Here is a 19,334-nt window from a genome sequence, read left to right on the forward strand (position 1 = left end):
TGGACAAGGTTGGACGCTCCTAGTGTAGGACATACGACTTTGTGAGAAGGTACAACGGGTCTCCTGGGCAAGGGTGTGGTCCTTTAGAAGGAAGAGGCACAGGAGTCTTGTTGAGATGGCTTTAGATGAGTCTGTCTTTTTAGTAGTGTGCTGTGCTGCCAATCCAGCTATGCATTAACGACTTGCTATCTGGGAAACATACTGAGAAGGCGTCCAATTTTTTCTTCGGCCTGCCACGCTTCACCTCTTGAACGCTGGAATGTGATGTCGACCATATCTAGGAAATATTCAGATGCTTCAAAGAGATGGTGACACTTGGCTGTATGTATAAATCAGGAGTCGGCAACCTGTGGCTCTGGAGCCGCCTGTGGCTCTTTCATCCCTCTGCTGCGGCTCCCTGTCACTCAAAATATGTGTCATAACCACCAATGTGCGACACCTGCCAGCACACGATTTATTGAGTTTTTCCATCCCTCTGGTAGGTTTTGTGGTTCCCGGTGTTTTCTTTTCTATGGGAAATGGATCCAAATGGCTCGTTGAGTGTTTAAGGTTGCCGACCCCTGGTATAGTCAGTCATTTGAACTCAACAGAGGCCAAGCAGCTCACCCACATTCCAAAAATTAACTCATTGCAGGATTTGGGTTTGGCTAGTCTAGAGAAAAGAAGAATTAGTGTGTGTGTGGGGGGACATGATAGCAGTATTCCAATATTCCAGAAAAGGGGATCAACTTATTTTCCAAAGCCCCCGAAGGCAGGACAAGAAGCAACGGATGGAAACTCATCAAGGAGAGAAACAACTTGGAATTAAGGAGAAACTTCCTAACAGTGAGGACAATTAACCGGTGGAACAGCTTGCCACCAGAAGTTGTGGGTGCTTCATCACAGGAAGTTTTTAAGAAGAGACTAGACGGTCACTCATCTGAAATAGCATAGTTGTCAAGGTTCCAGAAAAACCTCTTCTGCATAAAAAAACTCAGAAGCCATTGTTTTTCAAAGTTCTTTACTAGCATGAGGAAACTGGCACACGATGAGTGAAATTCCAAAACTGAACTTCCGGATTCTTTTCCCAGTTATACAAACCCCAAGAGTCCCACCCCCCTGACCCCTTTGATGGTCACATGGTCCCACGTTCTCCCAGTTCATTTGAATACCTTCTCGCCACTCTTCCTGCAGATGTGAACACCATCCGATCTTGACCGCTTGAAGAATGTTACCATACCCCTCAGCCCTCCTTCTTCCCCTCAGGGGAAAAATGTGGCAGCGTCTGGAACCCTAAAGTCTAGTATGGTTTCCAGGCCTGACAATAGGTTCTCCTGATTGATCAAAGGGCTGGACTAGATGACCTCCAAGGTCCCTTCAAGGCTCTATTCTATTCTAATTCTCATGAGGAAGCTGCCTTCCCTAATCTCTCCGTGGCTGACCGCTGAGGATAACGGGGAAATCCAAGCCAATATATTTGGTCCCCAACTTGAGAAAGTTGGGTAGGTTTTGAAGAGATTGGACAACCATTGGTCTGAAATGGTACGTAGGCTTTCCTGCCTGAGCAGGGGGTTAGTCTAGAGGACCTCCAAGGTTTCGTCCAACTCTATTATTCTGAAAAGAAGGAATTGGGGTGACATGATAGCAGTGTTCCGAAATTTGAGGGGCTACCCCAAAGAAGAGAGGGGTCCACCTATTCTCCAAAACACCAGAAGGCAGGACAAGAAACAACGGGTGGATATTAATCAAGGAGAGAAGCAACTTAGAACTAAGGAGAAATTTCCTGACATTTAGGACAATTCATCAGTGGGAGGACTCATCTTCAGATGTTGTGGGTGCTCCAACAATGGAGGTTTTTAAGAGACCATGGGACGACCCTTTCTTGGGAATGGGATAGGATCTCCTGCTTGAGCAGGGGTTGGACTAGAGGATCTCCAAGGTCCCTTGCCCAGGCTGTGATTCTGTCATTTTGAGATTGTGCCCTGGATGAGAAGATATCAGTGAAGAAAATGCTTCTTCTCTTCATCTTTTCTTTGGTAGCTTCTGATCCCTCACACTCGCTTCACCCTTCACATCAACACCTTGGCAAGGACCCTCCTGGCTGCCAAAGGCGGAGTCTTCGATAAGGTAAGGTGGTCTTCAGTTCATTAGAAGAGATGGGTTTTCGGGGATGTCCATGGGATGTCCACCTGACAACTGGGGTTCCCTCTTCCTTTTTTCCTTCTGGGCAACTGGCATTGGGTTTGAGGTCTTCGTGACGTCCATGGGATGTCCACCTGACAACTGGGGCTCCCTCTTCCTCTTCTCCTTCTGGGCAACTGGCATTGGGTTTGAGGTCTTCATGATGTCCATAAGATGTCCACCTGACAACTGGGGCTCCCTCTTCCTCTTCTCCTTCTGGGCAACTGGCATTGGGTTTGAGGTCTTCATGACGTCCATGGGATGTCCACCTGACAACTGGGGCTCCTTCTTCCTCTTCTCCTTCTGGGCAACTGGCATTGGGTTTGAGGTCTTCATGACGTCCATGGGATGTCCATCTGACAACTGGGGTTCCCTCTTCCTCTTCTCCTTCTGGGCAACTGGCATTGGGTTTGAGGTCTTCATGATGTCCATAAGATGTCCACCTGACAACTGGGGCTCCCTCTTCCTCTTCTCCTTCTGGGCAACTGGCATTGGGTTTGAGGTCTTCATGATGTCCATAAGATGTCCACCTGACAACTGGGGCTCCCTCTTCCTCTTCTCCTTCTGGGCAACTGGCATTGGGTTTGAGGTCTTCATGACGTCCATGGGATGTCCACCTGACAACTGGGGCTCCTTCTTCCTCTTCTCCTTCTGGGCAACTGGCATTGGGTTTGAGGTCTTCATGACGTCCATGGGATGTCCATCTGACAACTGGGGTTCCCTCTTCCTCTTCTCCTTCTGGGCAACTGGCATTGGGTTTGAGGTCTTCATGACGTCCATGGGATGTCCACCTGACAACTGGAGTTCCCTCTTCCTCTTCTCCTTCTGGGCAACTGGCATTGGGTTTGAGGTCTTCATGATGTCCATAAGATGTCCACCTGGCAACTGGGGCTCCCTCTTCCTCTTCTCCTTCTGAGCAACTGGCATTGGGTTTGAGGTCTTCATGACGTCCATGGGATGTCCACCTGACAATTGGGTTCCCTCTTCCTCTTCTCCTTCTGGGCAACTGGCATTGGCTTAGAGGTCTTCATGACATTCATAAGATGTCCATCTGACAACTGGGTGTTCTTGCTCTCCTTCTAGGCAACTGGCACTGGGTTTGACGGTTTGGTCCAGCTGCTGCAGAAGGAGATGACATCCATCACATATTCCTCCCTTTGTCTCCCAGAAGACATCAAGGCTCGTGGAATGTCTTCCTTGCCCAACTATCACTACAGAGATGATGGCCTGAAGATCTGGGCAGCTATAGAGAGGTCAGTCCAGGGGGATTCTGGTTGGGTTCTTTCCCTGGCCTCCCAGGTCTATTCCTCCGGAGCCTTGCAGCTCCTCCGGAGAACCGAAGCTTGTCTGAAGGCTACTGTTGAGGTGCTTCACTTTCATTTTGAGGTTTTTGTCACCCATATCTCTGATCTCCTCTGGGTTTGAATCTTGTCCTCCCCTCACCTACCCACATGGGTGTGTCGTGCTCTCTTAATTTGGTTATTTCCTTCAGATGTTTCATGACCCAACCAGGTAATGTTAGAAGGGAATGGGGTTTGCAGAGTAGAAGAGAAAGTGAAAAAGAGGAGGAGGAGGAGGAAGTAGAGGAGAAGGATAACTACATGTTCTGTTTCCCTCCCCCCAATATTCCCAGCAAAGAGTCAGTCAGAGGCCTTCTTTTCTCCTTTTATTTACATAAATAGATGTCCTGGCCACGTCTACCCACGGGCCTGCCAAGTTTCTGGAGATAACGAGGAAATTATAGATAAGGCCAGAATTACTCACGAATATATTCTTCCCTCCATTGATACAGTTTGCCCGCGCAAATTCATTGCTTTGTCCAAGACAAAAAACCAGGAAGTCCCGCCTCCTATTTATAGTCTCTGCAGATGTCACTGCATGACAATTATGACTTGGCTTTTTCCCAATGCTGCCTCTGCTGCGCGCGCCGGTCACGCCTGCGCAGTCTTGCATCACTCCAAAACTGTTCTTGGGGCGTTGCCAAATCAGAAGAAGGCTCCAGAGAATCAGGTCTTGCCGGCCCCTCCTCCTCCCTTTGAGTGGGTGCCAGGGAGGGAAAGGGCTCAAGAGAAGCAGGGCTTGCCAGGTCTTCTCCCTCACTTTCTGAATCATCCGAGTCCAGGAGTCCGGGTCCAGGAACCTGGGTCACAACAGCTACAGGAGAATTGTAGAGCCTTTGGGCTCTCTCAGCTTGGTTGTCCTGGAGGGAACAGCTAGATACTTTAACATATTCCCAATGCCTTCTGTTTATGTTATATCCTCGCTTCCTGCTTCGGTTATTATTCTCATTGCTACACCCGCTCCCAGTTACCTTTACTTCTATTGCTTCTGGAACTACTCCTAATTCCATTATCTACTGTCCACTCTGTCTTCTTCTTCTTCTTCTTCTTCTTCTTCTTTTTCTTCTTCTTCTTCTTCTTCTTCTTCTTCTTCTTCTTCTTCTTCTTCTTCTTCTTCTTCTTCTTCTTATTATTATTATTATTATTATTATTATTATTATTATTATTATTATTATTATTATTATTATTATTATTATTATTTCAATTTTTATACCGCCCTTCTCCCGAAGGACTCAGGGCGGTGTACAGCCAAGTAAAACAAACAATATAATATACAATTTAAAATACGAATTAAAAAACTTATTACATAATTGGCCTAAAACTTTGGAACATAAACTAAAACCCACTAAAAATTACTAGTAAAAAATTTAAAACCAATAAAATTTAAAACCAATAAAATTTAAGCCAGCCCCGCGCGAATAAATAAGTATGTTTTTAATTCACGGCAGAAGGTCCGAAGGTCAGGTATTTGGCGTAAGCCCGGGGGAAGTTCGTTCCAGAGGGTGGGAGCCCCCACAGAGAAGGATCTATCCCTGGGGGCCGCCAACCGACATTGCTTGGCGGACGGCACCCTGAGAAGTCCCTCTCTGTGAGAGCGTACGGGTCGGTGGGAGGCATGTGGTAACAGCAGGCGGTCCCGTAAGTACCCAGGCCCTAAGCCATGGAGCGCTTTAAAGGTGGTAACCAACACCTTAAAGTGCACCCGGGAGACCACAGGTAGCCAGTGCAGTCTGTGCAGGAGTGGTGTTACGTGGGAGCTACGTGGAGCTCCCTCTATCACCCGCGCAGCTGCATTCTGGACTAACTGAAGCCTCCGGGTGCACCTCAAGGGGAGCCCCATGTAGAGAGCATTACAATAATCCAAGCGAGAGGTAACGAGCGCATGAGTGACTGTGCACAAGGATCCCGATCAAGGAAGGGGCGCAACTGACGAACCAGGCGAACCTGGTAAAAGGCCCTCCTGGAGACGGCCGTCAAATGATCTTCAAACGACAGCCGTCCATCCAGGAGGACACCCAAGTTGCGCACCCTATCCTTTGGGGCCAATAACTCGCCTCCAACAGTCAGCCGCGGCTGCATTAATCTCCATTACATCCTGTTTACCATCCCTTGGCTGGATACCGTTATTTTCTCTTTTTCCTGGCTCAGTTTCCTCTCTTTGGTTTATCTGCCTGCCTGCCATTCTCTTTAACTTTGGCTTCCTCCATTTATCTCATTGTTCCTTAGGCAATGACCATGACCGTATCTTTCGCTAATTATGGGGTTCATTCCAGTGGTGGGATTCAAATAATTTAACAGCCGGTTCTCTGCCTTAATGATCAGCTGGGTAGGCGTGGCTCCGTGGTCATGTGACCGTGTGGGTGTGGCCAACTCAACGTCACTCACGTCGATGGGTGCTTCGACTTAGCGTTACAATGTAATAAGGGTTTAACCGGAGAGGCAGTTTCTGTAAGCAGGGCAATAAAGAATAGGCTAGAAATAACACCAGAATGTTTCTTTCCTGCCTTCCGTACAGGATTAGCCCTGTAAAGTGAGAAAAAAAAACAAAAGGAGATTTCTTCCAATAACCGGTTCTCCGAACTGCTTAGAAAGTTAACAACCGGTTCTCCCGAATCGGTGCGAACCGGCTGAATCCCACCACTGGTTCATTCCTAACCCTAACCCTGATACCAAGATTCTGCAAAGCTTTTGACTCAGTAGTACACGATAAACTTCTCCTAAAACTAACATCCTAGGGCATCTCAGGACCCCTCCACAAATGGATATCTGCTTTTCTGTCTAACAGACAACAAGTGGTCAAAATTGGCAACGCTCTATCAAATCCTGTTCCTGTCAAGAGTGGCGTTCCTCAAGGCAGCGTCCTTGGACCAACACTCTTTATACTATACATTAATGATCTTTGTGACCATATCTCAAGTAATTGTGTTCTCTTTGCTGACGATGTCAAACTATTTAACACCACCGACAATACTTCTATCATTCAAAACAACCTTGATCATCTAACCGCTTGGTCTAAAAATTGGCAACTCTAAATCTCAACCAGCAAATGCTCAGTCTTACATATAGGAAAAAAGAACCTAAAAACTAAGTACATACTAGATGGACATTACCTTACAGACGACCCCCATCCCGTTAAAGACCTTGGAGTTTTCATGTCAAATGATCTAAGTGCCAAAGCCCACTGCAACTACATAGCAAAAAAAGCTCTAAGAGATGTAAACCTAATCTTGCGTAGCTTCTTTTCCAAAAACACCACACTACTAACCAGAGCATATAAAACATTTGCTAGACCAATTCTAGAATACAGCTCGCCTGTTTGGAACCCTCACCACATCTCTGACATCAATACAATTGAACGTGTCCAGAAATATTTTACAAGAAGAGTTCTCCATTCCTCCGAAAACAACAAAATACCTTATCCCACCAGACTTGAAATCCTAGGCTTAGAAAACTTGGAACTCCGTCGCCTTCGACAAGACCTAAGTTTAACTCACAGAATCATCTATTGTAATGTCCTTCCTGTCAAAGACTACTTCAGCTTTAATTGCAATAATACTAGAGCAACTAATAGATTTAAACTTAATGTCAACCGCTTTAATCTAGATTGCAGAAAATATGACTTCTGTAACAGAATCATCAGTGCTTGGAACACTCTACCTGGCTCTGTGGTCTCTTCTCATAATCCTAAAAGCTTTAACCAAAAACTTTCTACTATTGACCTCACCCCATTCCTAAGAGGACCATGAGGGGCGTGCATAAGCGCACAAACTTGCCTACCGTTCCTGTCCTATTGTTTTTCTTTTCTTCTTCCTATATATATATATATATATATATATATATGTATATATATATATATATATGTATATATATATATATATATATATATATATATATATATATATATATGCTTATACCTCCTATACTTACTCATATATGTATTTATATACTATATAATCTTTTTGCATGATACCTACATATATTGTTGTGACAAAATAAATAAATAAATAAATAAGATTGGAGGATCTTAAATCATTCCTGCAGAAATCACGTTTCCTCTTTGGTTCTCCTTCTCAGCTTCGTCTCCCCCATGCTGGATTTATATTATAAGGCGGATTATTCCGTCCAGGAAGATCATGAGCTGCAGGGTTGGATCTACGAGATTTTTCAGAAGGGTTTCTTGGCCCGGACGTCTTCGGGTAAGGACCCGGCTTTTCTCTCTCTCTTTTTTTTTTTTAATTGAAAAAGTTTTTAAAAAAACAAAGACATTTTCGCCCCTTTTTCCCCCTCCTCCCAAAAACCCTTCCCCTCCCACCCCCGGCTTCCCGGGTCAATCACAAGGTAAAGTTATACATAAACCAAACATAGAATAAAATTTTCCCTTCCAATCCAATTAACCACATCCAAAGCTTTTCATCTCCCAACCCCTCCCATTACAGAAAATAACTTTCTAATTATTCAAAGGCAATCTGATATTTCTTAATCTGATATCTGTTTTGTAGATAATCAATCCATTTTTTCCATTCAATTAAATATCTTTCCTGCGTATTGTCTTTTAAAAAAGCTGAGATTTTAGCCATCTCAGCCAAATTAATGACTTTCAGTATCCATTCTTCTATTGTAGGTACCTCTTCTTTCTTCCAGTATTGTCCAATCAACAGTCTTGCTGCTGTTATTAAATTCAGAATCAGTTTAGTCTCAATCCCTGTACAATCCGTTATAATTCCCAAAAGGAAAAATTGTGGCAGGAACTTTATCTTCTTCTTCAGTACATTTTGAATAATCCACCAAATTCTTATCCAAAAGACCTTAATTTTCTTGCAAGTCCACCAAATATGAAAATATGTAGCGTCATCACAATCACACCTCCAACATTTCGCTTGGATATTAGGATACATACATGATAATTTTTGGGGATCTAAGTGCCATCTATAAAACATCTTATAAAAATTTTCCCTTAAATTCTGTGCTTGTGTAAACTTAACATTTCTAACCCAGATTTTCTCCCATGTTTCCAACATTATTGGTTCCTGAATATTCTGTGCCCATTTTATCATACAGTCCTTTACCAAATCCTTTTCCGAATCTATTTCAAGCAACACATTATACAATCTCTTTATATGCTCCTGGGTCTGATTTCTAATTTGCTTTATTAAATTTTCCTCCCTTTGCATTATACCAATTTTTTGATCTTCTTTCCATCTAGCACTTATTTGCCCATATTGAAACCAAGTATAATTCCTCCCTTCTTCATTTAATACCTGTAATGATTTTAATTGCAATCTACCTCCTTCAGCGTACAAAAGTTCTTTATAAGTAATCATTTCCTGTTTCTGTTCTATATTTATATTCAGGACCCGGCTTTTCTCATTGAGCTTCTGATAGCAATGCAAGTTCTGAGTAGTCGCACCGTTTGGTAAACATCTCACCTGCTTTAGCTGTCCTTCTATACCTTACGGACGATTGTTATTAATAATTGGTGCGTATTTCTCTTTTCTTTTCCCCAGGCATCCCGTCTTCGTTCAGCACCGTGGAAGAAGTCAAAAAATTCCTGACCATGGTGATCTATACCTGCTCGGCCCAGCACGCTGCTGTGAACAGTGGACAGGTAGTAGGAGCACATATATCGGCGAGGAGCTAAACCCTATCAATTAGAATCGAGCCAACCGATTTTCGGACCTTCTGGGCCCACCAGAAGTAGAGAAACAGGCTGTTTCCTGCCCTCTGGAGAGCCTCGGGAGATGTTGAGGAAGGCCAGAGCCTTTCTAGCAGTCTGGGGAGGGCGAAAATGCCCTTCCCCACCTTCCTGGAGACCCTCCGGAGGTCAGAAACGGCCCGTTTGCCAACTTCCGGTCCCACTGGACTCCTAGAAAGGCTCTGGAGGCTGGGGAGAGCAAAAAACGGGCCTTCCGGTCCCACCGGAAGTTGGCAAATGGGTCTCTGGAGGGCCTCCAGAGGGCCTCCGGGGGAGAGGAGACCGTTTTCGCCCTCCCCAAACTCCTAGAAAGGCTCTTGAGGCCAGGGAGAGAAAAAATAGGCCCACTGTGCCAGGAGCGGGGAGAGCAGGGGGGAATCGTGCGCGCATGCGCAGGGGCAGGGTGCATAGAATTGTGGGTGTGGGCACACGGGCACACGATTACCACCCCCGCCCCTGGAATGCGATGGCAAACAGGTTAGCCATCACTGACCTATGCCATTTTCAGACAACTGGCTGTCCAGCCTCTTCTTAAAAACCTCCAATGACGGAGCGCCCACAACTTCTAGTGGCAAGCTGTTCCATTGGTGAATTGTTCTCACTCTTGGGAAATTTCTCCTGATAGGTTGCTTCTCTCCATTGTTTCTAGTCCTGCCTTCGGATGCATTCGAATTCATTGAAGGCCGCATCAGGGTTGTGTTTGACCTTGGGGGGCCGGGGTGGGCGTGGCCAACTCGACATCACTCACGTTGGGGGCATCTGTGGTGGCCAAGTGCTAAGGCAGGACTTCCCTGAGACCCTCCCTCCCTCTCATTATAATCTCCTTTCCTTCCTTCCTTCCTTCCTTCCTTCCTTCCTTCCTTCCTTCCTTCCTTCCTTCCTTCCTTCCTTCTTTCTCTTCTCTTCTCTTCTTTTCCTTCCCTCTTCATTCTCCTTTCTTCTTCCTTTCCTCTCTCTTTCTTTTTCCTTCCTTGCTCCCTCCCTCCCTCCCTCCTTCCTTTTCTTTCTTTCTTCCTCTTCCCTTCCTCCCTCCTTCCTGCCTTCCTTCTCTTCTCTTCTCTTCTCTTCTCTTCTCTTCTCTTCTCTTCTCTTCTCTCTTCATTCTCCTTTCTTCTTCCTTTCCTCTCTCTTTATTTTTCCTTCCTTGCTCCCTCCCTCCCTCTCTCCTTCCTTTTCTTTCTTTCTTCCTCTTCCCTTCCTCCCTCCTTCCTGCCTTCCTTCTCTTCTCTTCTCTTCTCTTCTCTTCTCTTCTCTTCTCTTCTCTTCTCTTCTCTTCCTTCCCTCTTCCTTCTCCTTTCTTCTTCCTTCCTCTCTCCTTATTTTTCCTTGCTCCTCCCTCCTTCCTTCCTTTTCTTTCTTTCTGCCTCTTCCTCCCTCTCTCCTCCCTCCTCCCTCCTTCCTTCCTGCCTTCCCGCCTCCCCACCTTCCTTTTCTTCTTTTTCCTTCCCTTTTCCTTCTCCTTTCTTCTCCCTTCCCCTCTTTCCTTCTTTTTCCTTCCTTGCTCTCTTCCCACCTTCCCTTCTTTTTCTTTTGTCTTTCCTCTTTCCCTTTCTCCTTTCCTGCCCCTTCTTCCATGGTCAAATGCAAAAGGGGAAACATTTCTCCTTTTGATTTGCTTTTAGTTTGTTTTGCTAGTCCTCTGCCGGCAAAAATGGAGCCAGGGAGGTGGGGGCAGGCAATGGGAGCGGACTGCAGGAGGCGGTCGCGGCCAAAAACAGCCTGGAAGGGCCACGCGGGGCCCTCCCGAGCTCCGTTTTCGCTGGCAGAGGCACCGCGGGCCAGTCCTTCACTGTTTCCAGGACGGTCCCATGGGCCAGATCTAAGCACCCTGTGGGCCAGATCCGGTCCCTGGGCCTTGAGTTTGACATCCGTGATTTAGAGAGTGAAGTTGTTAAGGGTAATCTGGGTTCACAACCAAGGTTGTGGACTGTTGAGCAGAGTACCCTACGCATGAAAACGACTGAGACTGGTTGTATACAATAACAGTCACTTGTAGACAAACTGGGGTTTGATATTCCTTTACTTTTAGGGAAAAGGCAAAGTCGTAGTCCAAAAACAATTCCAGGTCATACACATATAAAGCCAGTCAGGGATGTTATAAAGATCAGGTCTTCTTACCAAACGTAGACTTGTACAGCAAACAAGGTCTTCTTTCAGTTCGGCAAAACACACTTCAAATCACAACAGTCAGTATCTTGAGGAATCAGTAACTAGCCATGATCAAGCAACGATCATAAAGCTCAAATATACAGTTGCAGCATGTCATCAGCTTACAATGCTGTAGCGTCCCTGTAGATTCCCCACAAGCCATAATTTAGTAGTCCTTTTATACATTGGCTGCAGAGTTCAACCAATCAGGATGCTTGCAATGGTGCAGCACAGCCTTAAAGCAATATCATGCCTTTCTTACAAACATACATAGTTAGTTTATATATTGCCTGGCCAACTAGTTAGGCAAATGGAAATTTCCTGGCAGAAGTTGTGGCCGTTCTGACAGCGGGTGAATTCTTGACTTCTTGGGCTGCAGTTTGATCTCGGCGCCTGGATGCCGAATTTCCCTTCCTCCATGAGGGAGCCCCCCCCGAAAACCAAGGGCCGGGCGAGTCTGAAGAGCTACAAGGAGACCATTCCAGAAATCAATACGACGGCCACCATCCTCAGCACTCTGTGGCTTCTCAGTGCCCCGACAGGAGACATGGTGAGCGCATCTACCCTACTGATCACAAGATCTCAAGAAGATCTCACGGTGGTCTGGAAACGGCCAGGCCCACCTTCCTGGTGCCCCATGGACATGGGGTTGACGTCCAGAGTAGTGGGACACTCTTAGGGCCATGCAACGGTCCTCTAAGAAGACTACTAAAACTCCTTCTTCTCCTTCTTCTTTTTCTCCTTCTCCTCCATTCCTTTCTCCTTTTTTCCCTTCTCCTCCTTCTCCATCCCTTCTTTTCCTTTTTCTTTCTCCTCCTCCTTTTGCTCCTCCTCCTCTATCCCATCTCATTTTACTTCTCCATCTGCTCCCTCTCTCTACCTTCTTTTCTTTTTCGCCTTCCTTCGCCTCCCCATCCCTTCTCCTTCTCTTCCCCTCCTCCTTCTTCTTTCTCCTCCTCCTCCTCCATCCCATCTCCTTTTCCTTTTTCATCTTTTCCATCTCCATCCTTCATCTTTTCATCTTCCTTCATCTCCCCATCCCTTCTCCTTCTCCTCTTCCCCTCCTCCTCCTTCTTTCTCCTCCTCCTCCTCCTCCATCCTGTCTCCTTTTCCTTCTTCATCTCTTCCATCTCCATTCCTTCTTCTTTTCCATCTTCCTTCTCTGCCCCATCTCTTCTTCTTTTCTTTTTCCCTTCCCTTCTCCTTCTTCTCCTTCCTCCTTCTCCTCCTTCCTCCTCCTCCTCCATCCCATCTTCTTTTCCTCCTCCATCCCTTCCGTCTCTGTTCCTCCTTTTCTTTTTCGTCTTCCTTCTCTGCCCCCATTCCTTCTTCTTCTCGTTTCCCTTCTCCTTCCCCTTCTTCTCCCTCCCTTCCTCCCTCCACCTGCAGATTCCCTTGGGTCAGTATCCCCACCGTCATTTCACTGAAAGGGATCCCATCAACCTCATCGCAGCCTTCCAAGCCCACCTGCACAAGGTTTCCGAGGAAATTAAGAAGAGGAATAAATCCCTCGCTGAGAAGGGGCGTCTCATCAAACAGGATGCATCTCTTCTTGTCGCTTACAAATACCTTGATCCCGCTGAGATAGAGAACAGTGTCAGCATTTGAACGGAAGACTTAAATGGCTCCTTTCTCTGGAAGATTTTAAGCCAACCGAATATTAGCAAGCAGGGAGCGTCAAGTTTCTATATTGTGTTAATGGATACAAAAATGTGTTAGAAAGATGTCTAGGGAGGTTTTCTGTCATCTAGGTCACGGTTTGTCCCAAAGGTGCTTGTCTTTTCAAGAGGCAACTGGACTTTCTGGATTTTTTTTTCTTTGAAGAGGTTTCGCTTCTCATCCGAGAAGCTTCTTCAGTTCTGAAGAACTGATCTTCTTTGCTCTAAAGAACTGAAGAAGCTTCTCGGATGAGAAGTGAAACCTCTTCAAAGAAAAAAGTCCAGTTGCCTCTTGAAAAACAAAAAAGCGCATCGGGGTATTTTTAGAAAGACGCAAACAAAAGTTGTTTAAATTATAAGGGCTAGTGGAAAATACAGGTAGTCCTCGACTTACGATGATGACAATTGAGGCCCAAATTCCCATCGCTAAGCAAGACAGTTAAGCGGTTTTGCTCCGTTTTACCACCTTTCTTGCCACTGTTGTTAAGTGAATCAGGGCAGTCATTAAGTCAGTCACAGGGTTGTTAAGCCAATCTGGCTTCCCCCCACTGACTTTGCCTGTCAGAAGGTCGGAAAAAGGGATCACAAGACTCCAGGACATTGCGACCGTCATAAATAAGAGGCAGTTGCTAAGGGCAGCTGACTTATTTTTGTCTTCGGGTTTCTGTGTAACCCATCCTGTTTCCGCACCTCTTTCTGTTTTTTTAATAGCTTATTTGTGCATTTTCATTTAACATACATAAGTGCTTTGTGAACTGTGTATTGTCTGGGTCGAATGCTGCCGGTTTGGACTGGTTCGGGCGAACTGGTAGCGCCGAGCAGTTGGCCTCACCCACTATCCTGTCCTTTATTTTCTACTTTGTAGAATCATCTCAATTTGCGCGCACAGCTGATTCCTCCCCTTGCTGTTCAACTTACTGTTGCTGACTTGGAAGGTATAGTAAGCAGCTGAGCTTCTAAATGCTCTATTTTCAGCGCTGCGCGCAAGCGCCTTAGATGCCCGCTCACCGAACCAGTTGTTAAACTGGCAGCATTCCGTCACTGGTCGAACGCTTCCATAATAATGTTTTCCCAGCTCCTAATTTCTGCCTCTATTAGCCAACCATGTGTAAAACAAATCCCATATTTGAAAGCACTCTGCATCTTCCTTTTCTTTTATCTTTAATGTCAGTCTATCCATTTCTGCACAATCGAATATTTTTTTTTAAAAAAAAAATTACGTCTCCTTCTCTCGGTGTTTCCTCATTTTTCCAATCCTGTGCAAATACAATTCTTGTTGTTTTTAGTTGCGAAGTCGTGTCCGACCCATCGCGACCCCATGGACAACATTCCTCCAGGCCTTCCTGTCCTCTACCATCCTCTGGAGTCCATTTAAACTCATATCTACTGCGTCAGTGACTCCGTCCAGCCACCTCGTTCTCTGTTGTCCCCTTCTTCTTTTGCCCTCAATCTTTCCCAGCATGGGAGGGACTTCTCCAGTGAGTCCCTCCTTCTGATTACGTGGCCAAAATATTTGAGTTTCATCTTCAGGATCTGGCCTTCTAAAGAGCAGTCAGGGTTGATCTCCTCTAGAACTGACTTTTTAGAACTACAATTTTAGAACTGTAGAACTTTGTAGAACTTTTAGAACTACAATTCTTGCAGCTGTCCAAATATGCAATATTAAGTACATTCCCCTTATTTTATTTTTCTGGTATTACGCCTAACAAAAAATATTTCTGGCGTATAATCTATGTGCAGCTTTAACATTTTTTTCTAACCATGTATCCGGGTGAAATCTACTTACCTTCCTTCCCAGATCACAAGATTTGGTCAGAACCGTGAGCATTTCACCGCTATGTATGTATGTATTTTTATCCAATAATTCTTTGCTTTCACACACCTCCACCGCATGTGATAGTATGTGCCCAGTGTTTCATTACATTTCCAACATTTTCACACCTCTGAAATTCCTTGCTGCTTAATTATAAATACAGGCTGTCCTTGACTTCCTTAGGAAATTAAAGACAATCACGCCTACACCTAATTAAACCAACACTTTTTGCCAATAAAATACCAATAGGTTCGTATCATTCAAGCTGTATCTAATCAAGCTTATGGCTTGAGTTCCTGGATGAGTTCAGAAGTAGATTTACCAATGCGAACAATTCCAGATATGTGAGTTCAGGATTGCAGCCATTAAACCAGGCGTAGAAATATGAAAATATGTGGACAGTTTTGATAGTGGTATCTCTCTTGGTTTTGAATGTGGTGCGGTGCGGTGGCCTAGAGGTGGAACTCTCGCCTCACAATCAGGAGGCTGTGAGTTCAATCCTAGGTAGAGGCGGATATTTCTCTCTCTGGGCACACTGAGAATATATCTGCCGAACAAAACTCCGCACTGGCAACAGGAAAAGCATCTGGCCAGTAAACATTCGGCTCCGTTCAGTTGCCCAGAACTCCACCCCGCAAGGGATTATGGGGTCATTAAAAGGAGATGATGATGATCTCTCTTTGTTTTGAATAAAATAAGAAAATAAGACTGGGCTGATTACATTAATATTACTTAACATGTTTGAAAACCAGCAGGTTCTGACAGGTTCTGGAGAACTGGTAGCGGAAATTTTGACCAGTTCGGAGAACCGGCAAATACCATCTCTGGCTGGCCCCAGAGTGGGGTAGGAATGGAGATTTTGCAGTATCCTTCCCCTGCCACGCCCACCAAGCCACACCACTCCCACCAAGCCACGCCCACAGAACCGGTAGTTAAAAAAAATGGATTTCACTACTGGTTTGATCCCTTACAGATTAATATTATTTATTTTTCCTAAGATAGGAAAAAGATAAGATACAGCTGGTCCTCAACTTACCACCACAACTGACCTCCCCCAACATTTCTCTTGCTAAGCGAGAGAGTTGTTAATTGAGTTTTGCCCTGTTTTATGACCTTCCTTGCCAGAGTTGTTAAAGTGAATCACGGCAGTTGTTAAATTGCTAACACAGCTGTTACGTGAATCTGACTTTCTGCATTGACTTTGTCAAACGGTCACAAAAGAGGATCACGTGATCCCGGGACACAGTGACCGTCATAACTGTGAGTCAGTTGCATTGTCTGAATTTTAATCCCATCACCGTTGGGGAGGCTGTGCCGGCTGTTAAGTGTGGAAAAGTCCCTTTTTTTTCAATGCCGTGGTAAGTTTCAACGGTCACTAAATGAACGGTTGTAAGTCGAGGACTACTTATATAAGCAGAAATGGAGATGATTCGGTGCTGCCAAAAAGCCATTGCTTTTCATCTAGCGCACCACTAAAAAGCCAAATTATACAACAAAAGCCACATCTACAAGAGGGCTGCCATTGTAGCAGATTATGGAGTCTAAAAAGCACTTGGGCAATAAAAGATGGTGTTGCAGGAAGCCCCGGTCCCCAGAATAAAATATTCTTTACTCTTAATATTAAAAAGAGGCAGAATATAATATTTCCCCTGTAGGAGAAGAGTCTTCTTAATGGCAGAAAGAAGCCCCATTTTTTTTTCTGCTATAGCAGGAGTCGGCAACCTTAAACACTCTAAGAGCCATTTGGACCCGTTTCCCACAGAAAAGAAAACACCGGGAGCCACAAAAACCCTTTCCCATGCCTGACTATTTCTTCAGCGGCTACAAAACTAGCCTATGTAGTTGAATTAAACGTTCTGTTTTCTTCCGAAACTTTTCTTTTCTTGGATTTATCCATGGTTGGTTGTAAAGCTGTTGTGCCTCGTCCTCCCTCCTCTCCTCAGCCGGGCCCCTCCCATCTCTTCCCGGGCCTGCTATCAAATTTGGAGTCTGATAATGAAGATGAATGGCCAGTCATGCCTCCCTCCTCCCCATGGCTGGACAGGATGTCAGGAATGAACAAACAAACCTCACTCCTACAGCGTGTGAGCAGAGAGCCAGCCACATGCTGGAATTCCCGGCAGCAGATCCAGCGGATGAGAATTCACAGTGGGACGATCCTTGCTTCCGAAGATCTGAGAGGTGACGTCAGCAGAAGGAAGGGAGGGGCAGGCCTGGATAAGTGCTGAGTCATGGAGCCACACCCCACAGCCTGTATAAAGGACCAGCTTGAGTCAAGCAACTTTGAGTCAAGCAAAGTCTCATTTAGTTTGCTGAAGTCACACCTTGGACTCCTGCCTGCCCTGAGAAATCTGAAAGTAATTTGGCAAAGCTGCAGAGGCTTCGTGGCCACGCTTGATATGGACTTCCTAGACCCGGTCGTCGGAGGGGGAGGGGGACACGACAAAAGCTCAATAAATCGCATGCCGGCAGGTGTCGTACATTAGCGGTTCTGACACGTATTTTGAGCGACAGGGAGCCGCAGAATGGGGCTGAAAGAGCCACACCCCGGCTCCAGAGCCCCAGGTTGCTGACTCCTGTGCTATAGGGAAACAGCCTCAAACAAAAACATGAAGGGCCCAGTCTTTAGGAATGGAGATTTTTGTATCCATTCGGAAAGACTGAGTCACTCTATTCATAAGCGAAGGGCAGCCAGAAACTCCAGATAAGCAACGCAATAGGCAGGAAGCCGAAGCTGACAAGATTATCTCAGACTAATCTGAGTCTAATCAAGACTAATCAATCAGACTAATCAAGGTCTCAGTTAAAGACCTTGGAGTTTTCATGTCAAATGATCTAAGTGCCAAAGCCCACTGCAACTACATCGCAAAAAAGGCTCTAAGAGTTGTAAACCTAATCTTGCGTAGCTTCTTTTCCAAAAACTCTATACTACTAACCAGAGCATATAAAACATTTGCTAGGCCAATCCTTGAATACAGCTCGCCTGTCTGGAACCCAAACCACATTTCTGACATCAATACAATTGAACGTGTCCAGAAATATTTTACAAGAAGAGTTCTCCACTCCTCTGAAAACAACAACATATCTTATCCCACCAGACTTGAAATCCTGGGCTTAGAAAACCTGGAACTCTGTCGCCTTCGACAAGACCTAAGTTTAACTCATAGAATCATCTACTGTAACGTCCTTCCTGTTAAAGACTACTTCAGCTTTAATTGCAATAATACTAGAGCAACCAATCGATTTAAACTTAATGTTAACCGCTCCAATCTTGATTGCAGAAAATATGACTTCAGTAACAGAGTTGTTAATGTTTGGAATACACTACTTGACTCTGTGGTCTCTTCCCATAATCCCAAAAGCTTTAACCAAAAACTTTCTACTATTGACCTCACCCCATTCCTAAGAGGTCCATAAGGGGCGTGCATAAGAGCACAAATGTGCCTACCGTTCCTGTCCTACCTATTGTTTCTCTTTTTTCTTTATATATATATATATATATATATATATATATATATATATATATATATATATATATATATATATATATATATATATATATATATATATATATGTAGGTCTTGGTTATTCGGATTTTCTCCCGCGTAAATTTGGAAGTGTCTTGGCGACGTTTTGACGAAGTCTCATTCGTCATCTTCAGGCTTCTTCAGGCTTCGTCATCTTCAGGCTTCAGCTTTTAAGCACGAAGCTGAAGCCTGAAGATGACGAATGAGACTTCGTCAAACGTTGCCAAGACACTTCCAATTTTACGGAGAAAACCGAATAACCAAAGACCTACATACAAACACCCGCGAAAACCTCAGAAAACAAATATATATATATATATATATATATATATATATATATATATATATATATATATATATATATATATATATATAGGTCTTTGGTTATTCGGGTTTTCTCCCGTGTAAAATTGGAAGTGTCTTGGCAACGTTTCGAAGAAGTCTCATTCGTCATCTTCAGGCTTCAGCCCTCCTCCCTCCTCCCTTCAGCCCTCCTCCCTTCAGCCCTCCTCCCTTCAGCCCTCCTCCCTTCAGCCCTCCTCCCATATATAAAAGGCACCACAGACAGAATCAGCAAGATCCTCCACAAACACAACATCAAGACAGCATTCTGCACAAACAGAAAAATATCCACCATCCTAAGAAACCCCAAAGACAAAATTGAGTTAGAAAATCAAGGAGTATATGAAATCCCATGCACCGCCTGCCCCACCACATACATTCGACAAACCAACAGAAGAATAAGTGCACGCATTGAAGAACACAAGAACTCATTCAAAAAAGAGGAACCAACTTCTTCCCTGGTCCAACACTTTAAAGTCACAGGACATGATATTGACTTTAAAAAGACCAGAACTATCGCCAAAACTGAACACTTTAACAACAGAATAATCAGAGAAGCCATTGAGATAAACGCCCACACAGCATGAACAAACGAGATGATACCTCCGCCTACCAGCCATTTGGAAACCCGCCTTATTGACAAATGAGTCCCTA

The 19,334-nt window shown here is 44.8% G+C and overlaps 1 protein-coding gene across 5 annotated transcripts in view; it reads left to right on the forward strand.

Moving 5' to 3' along the window:
* Positions 1-18,198, forward strand: part of LOC131196696 (polyunsaturated fatty acid lipoxygenase ALOX15B-like) — a 29,392-nt gene extending 11,194 nt beyond the window's left edge. For 3 of the 5 annotated variants that reach the window (XM_058179827.1, XM_058179831.1, XM_058179830.1), the window contains 6 exons: positions 2,020-2,106; positions 3,244-3,413; positions 7,575-7,696; positions 9,005-9,105; positions 11,720-11,890; positions 12,730-18,198. In XM_058179827.1, the coding sequence (XP_058035810.1) occupies positions 2,020-2,106; positions 3,244-3,413; positions 7,575-7,696; positions 9,005-9,105; positions 11,720-11,890; positions 12,730-12,948 (870 nt within the window). In that variant the 3' untranslated portion in view covers positions 12,949-18,198. The remainder of the gene's footprint in view (positions 1-2,019; positions 2,107-3,243; positions 3,414-7,574; positions 7,697-9,004; positions 9,106-11,719; positions 11,891-12,729) is intronic. The other 2 variants (XM_058179828.1, XM_058179829.1) reach the window with 2 other exon arrangements.
* Positions 18,199-19,334: the final 1,136 nt, after the last annotated feature.

The sequence above is a fragment of the Ahaetulla prasina genome, chromosome 4 (assembly GCF_028640845.1).
Source record: "Ahaetulla prasina isolate Xishuangbanna chromosome 4, ASM2864084v1, whole genome shotgun sequence".
In the NCBI taxonomy this organism is placed as follows: Eukaryota; Metazoa; Chordata; class Lepidosauria; order Squamata; family Colubridae; genus Ahaetulla; species Ahaetulla prasina.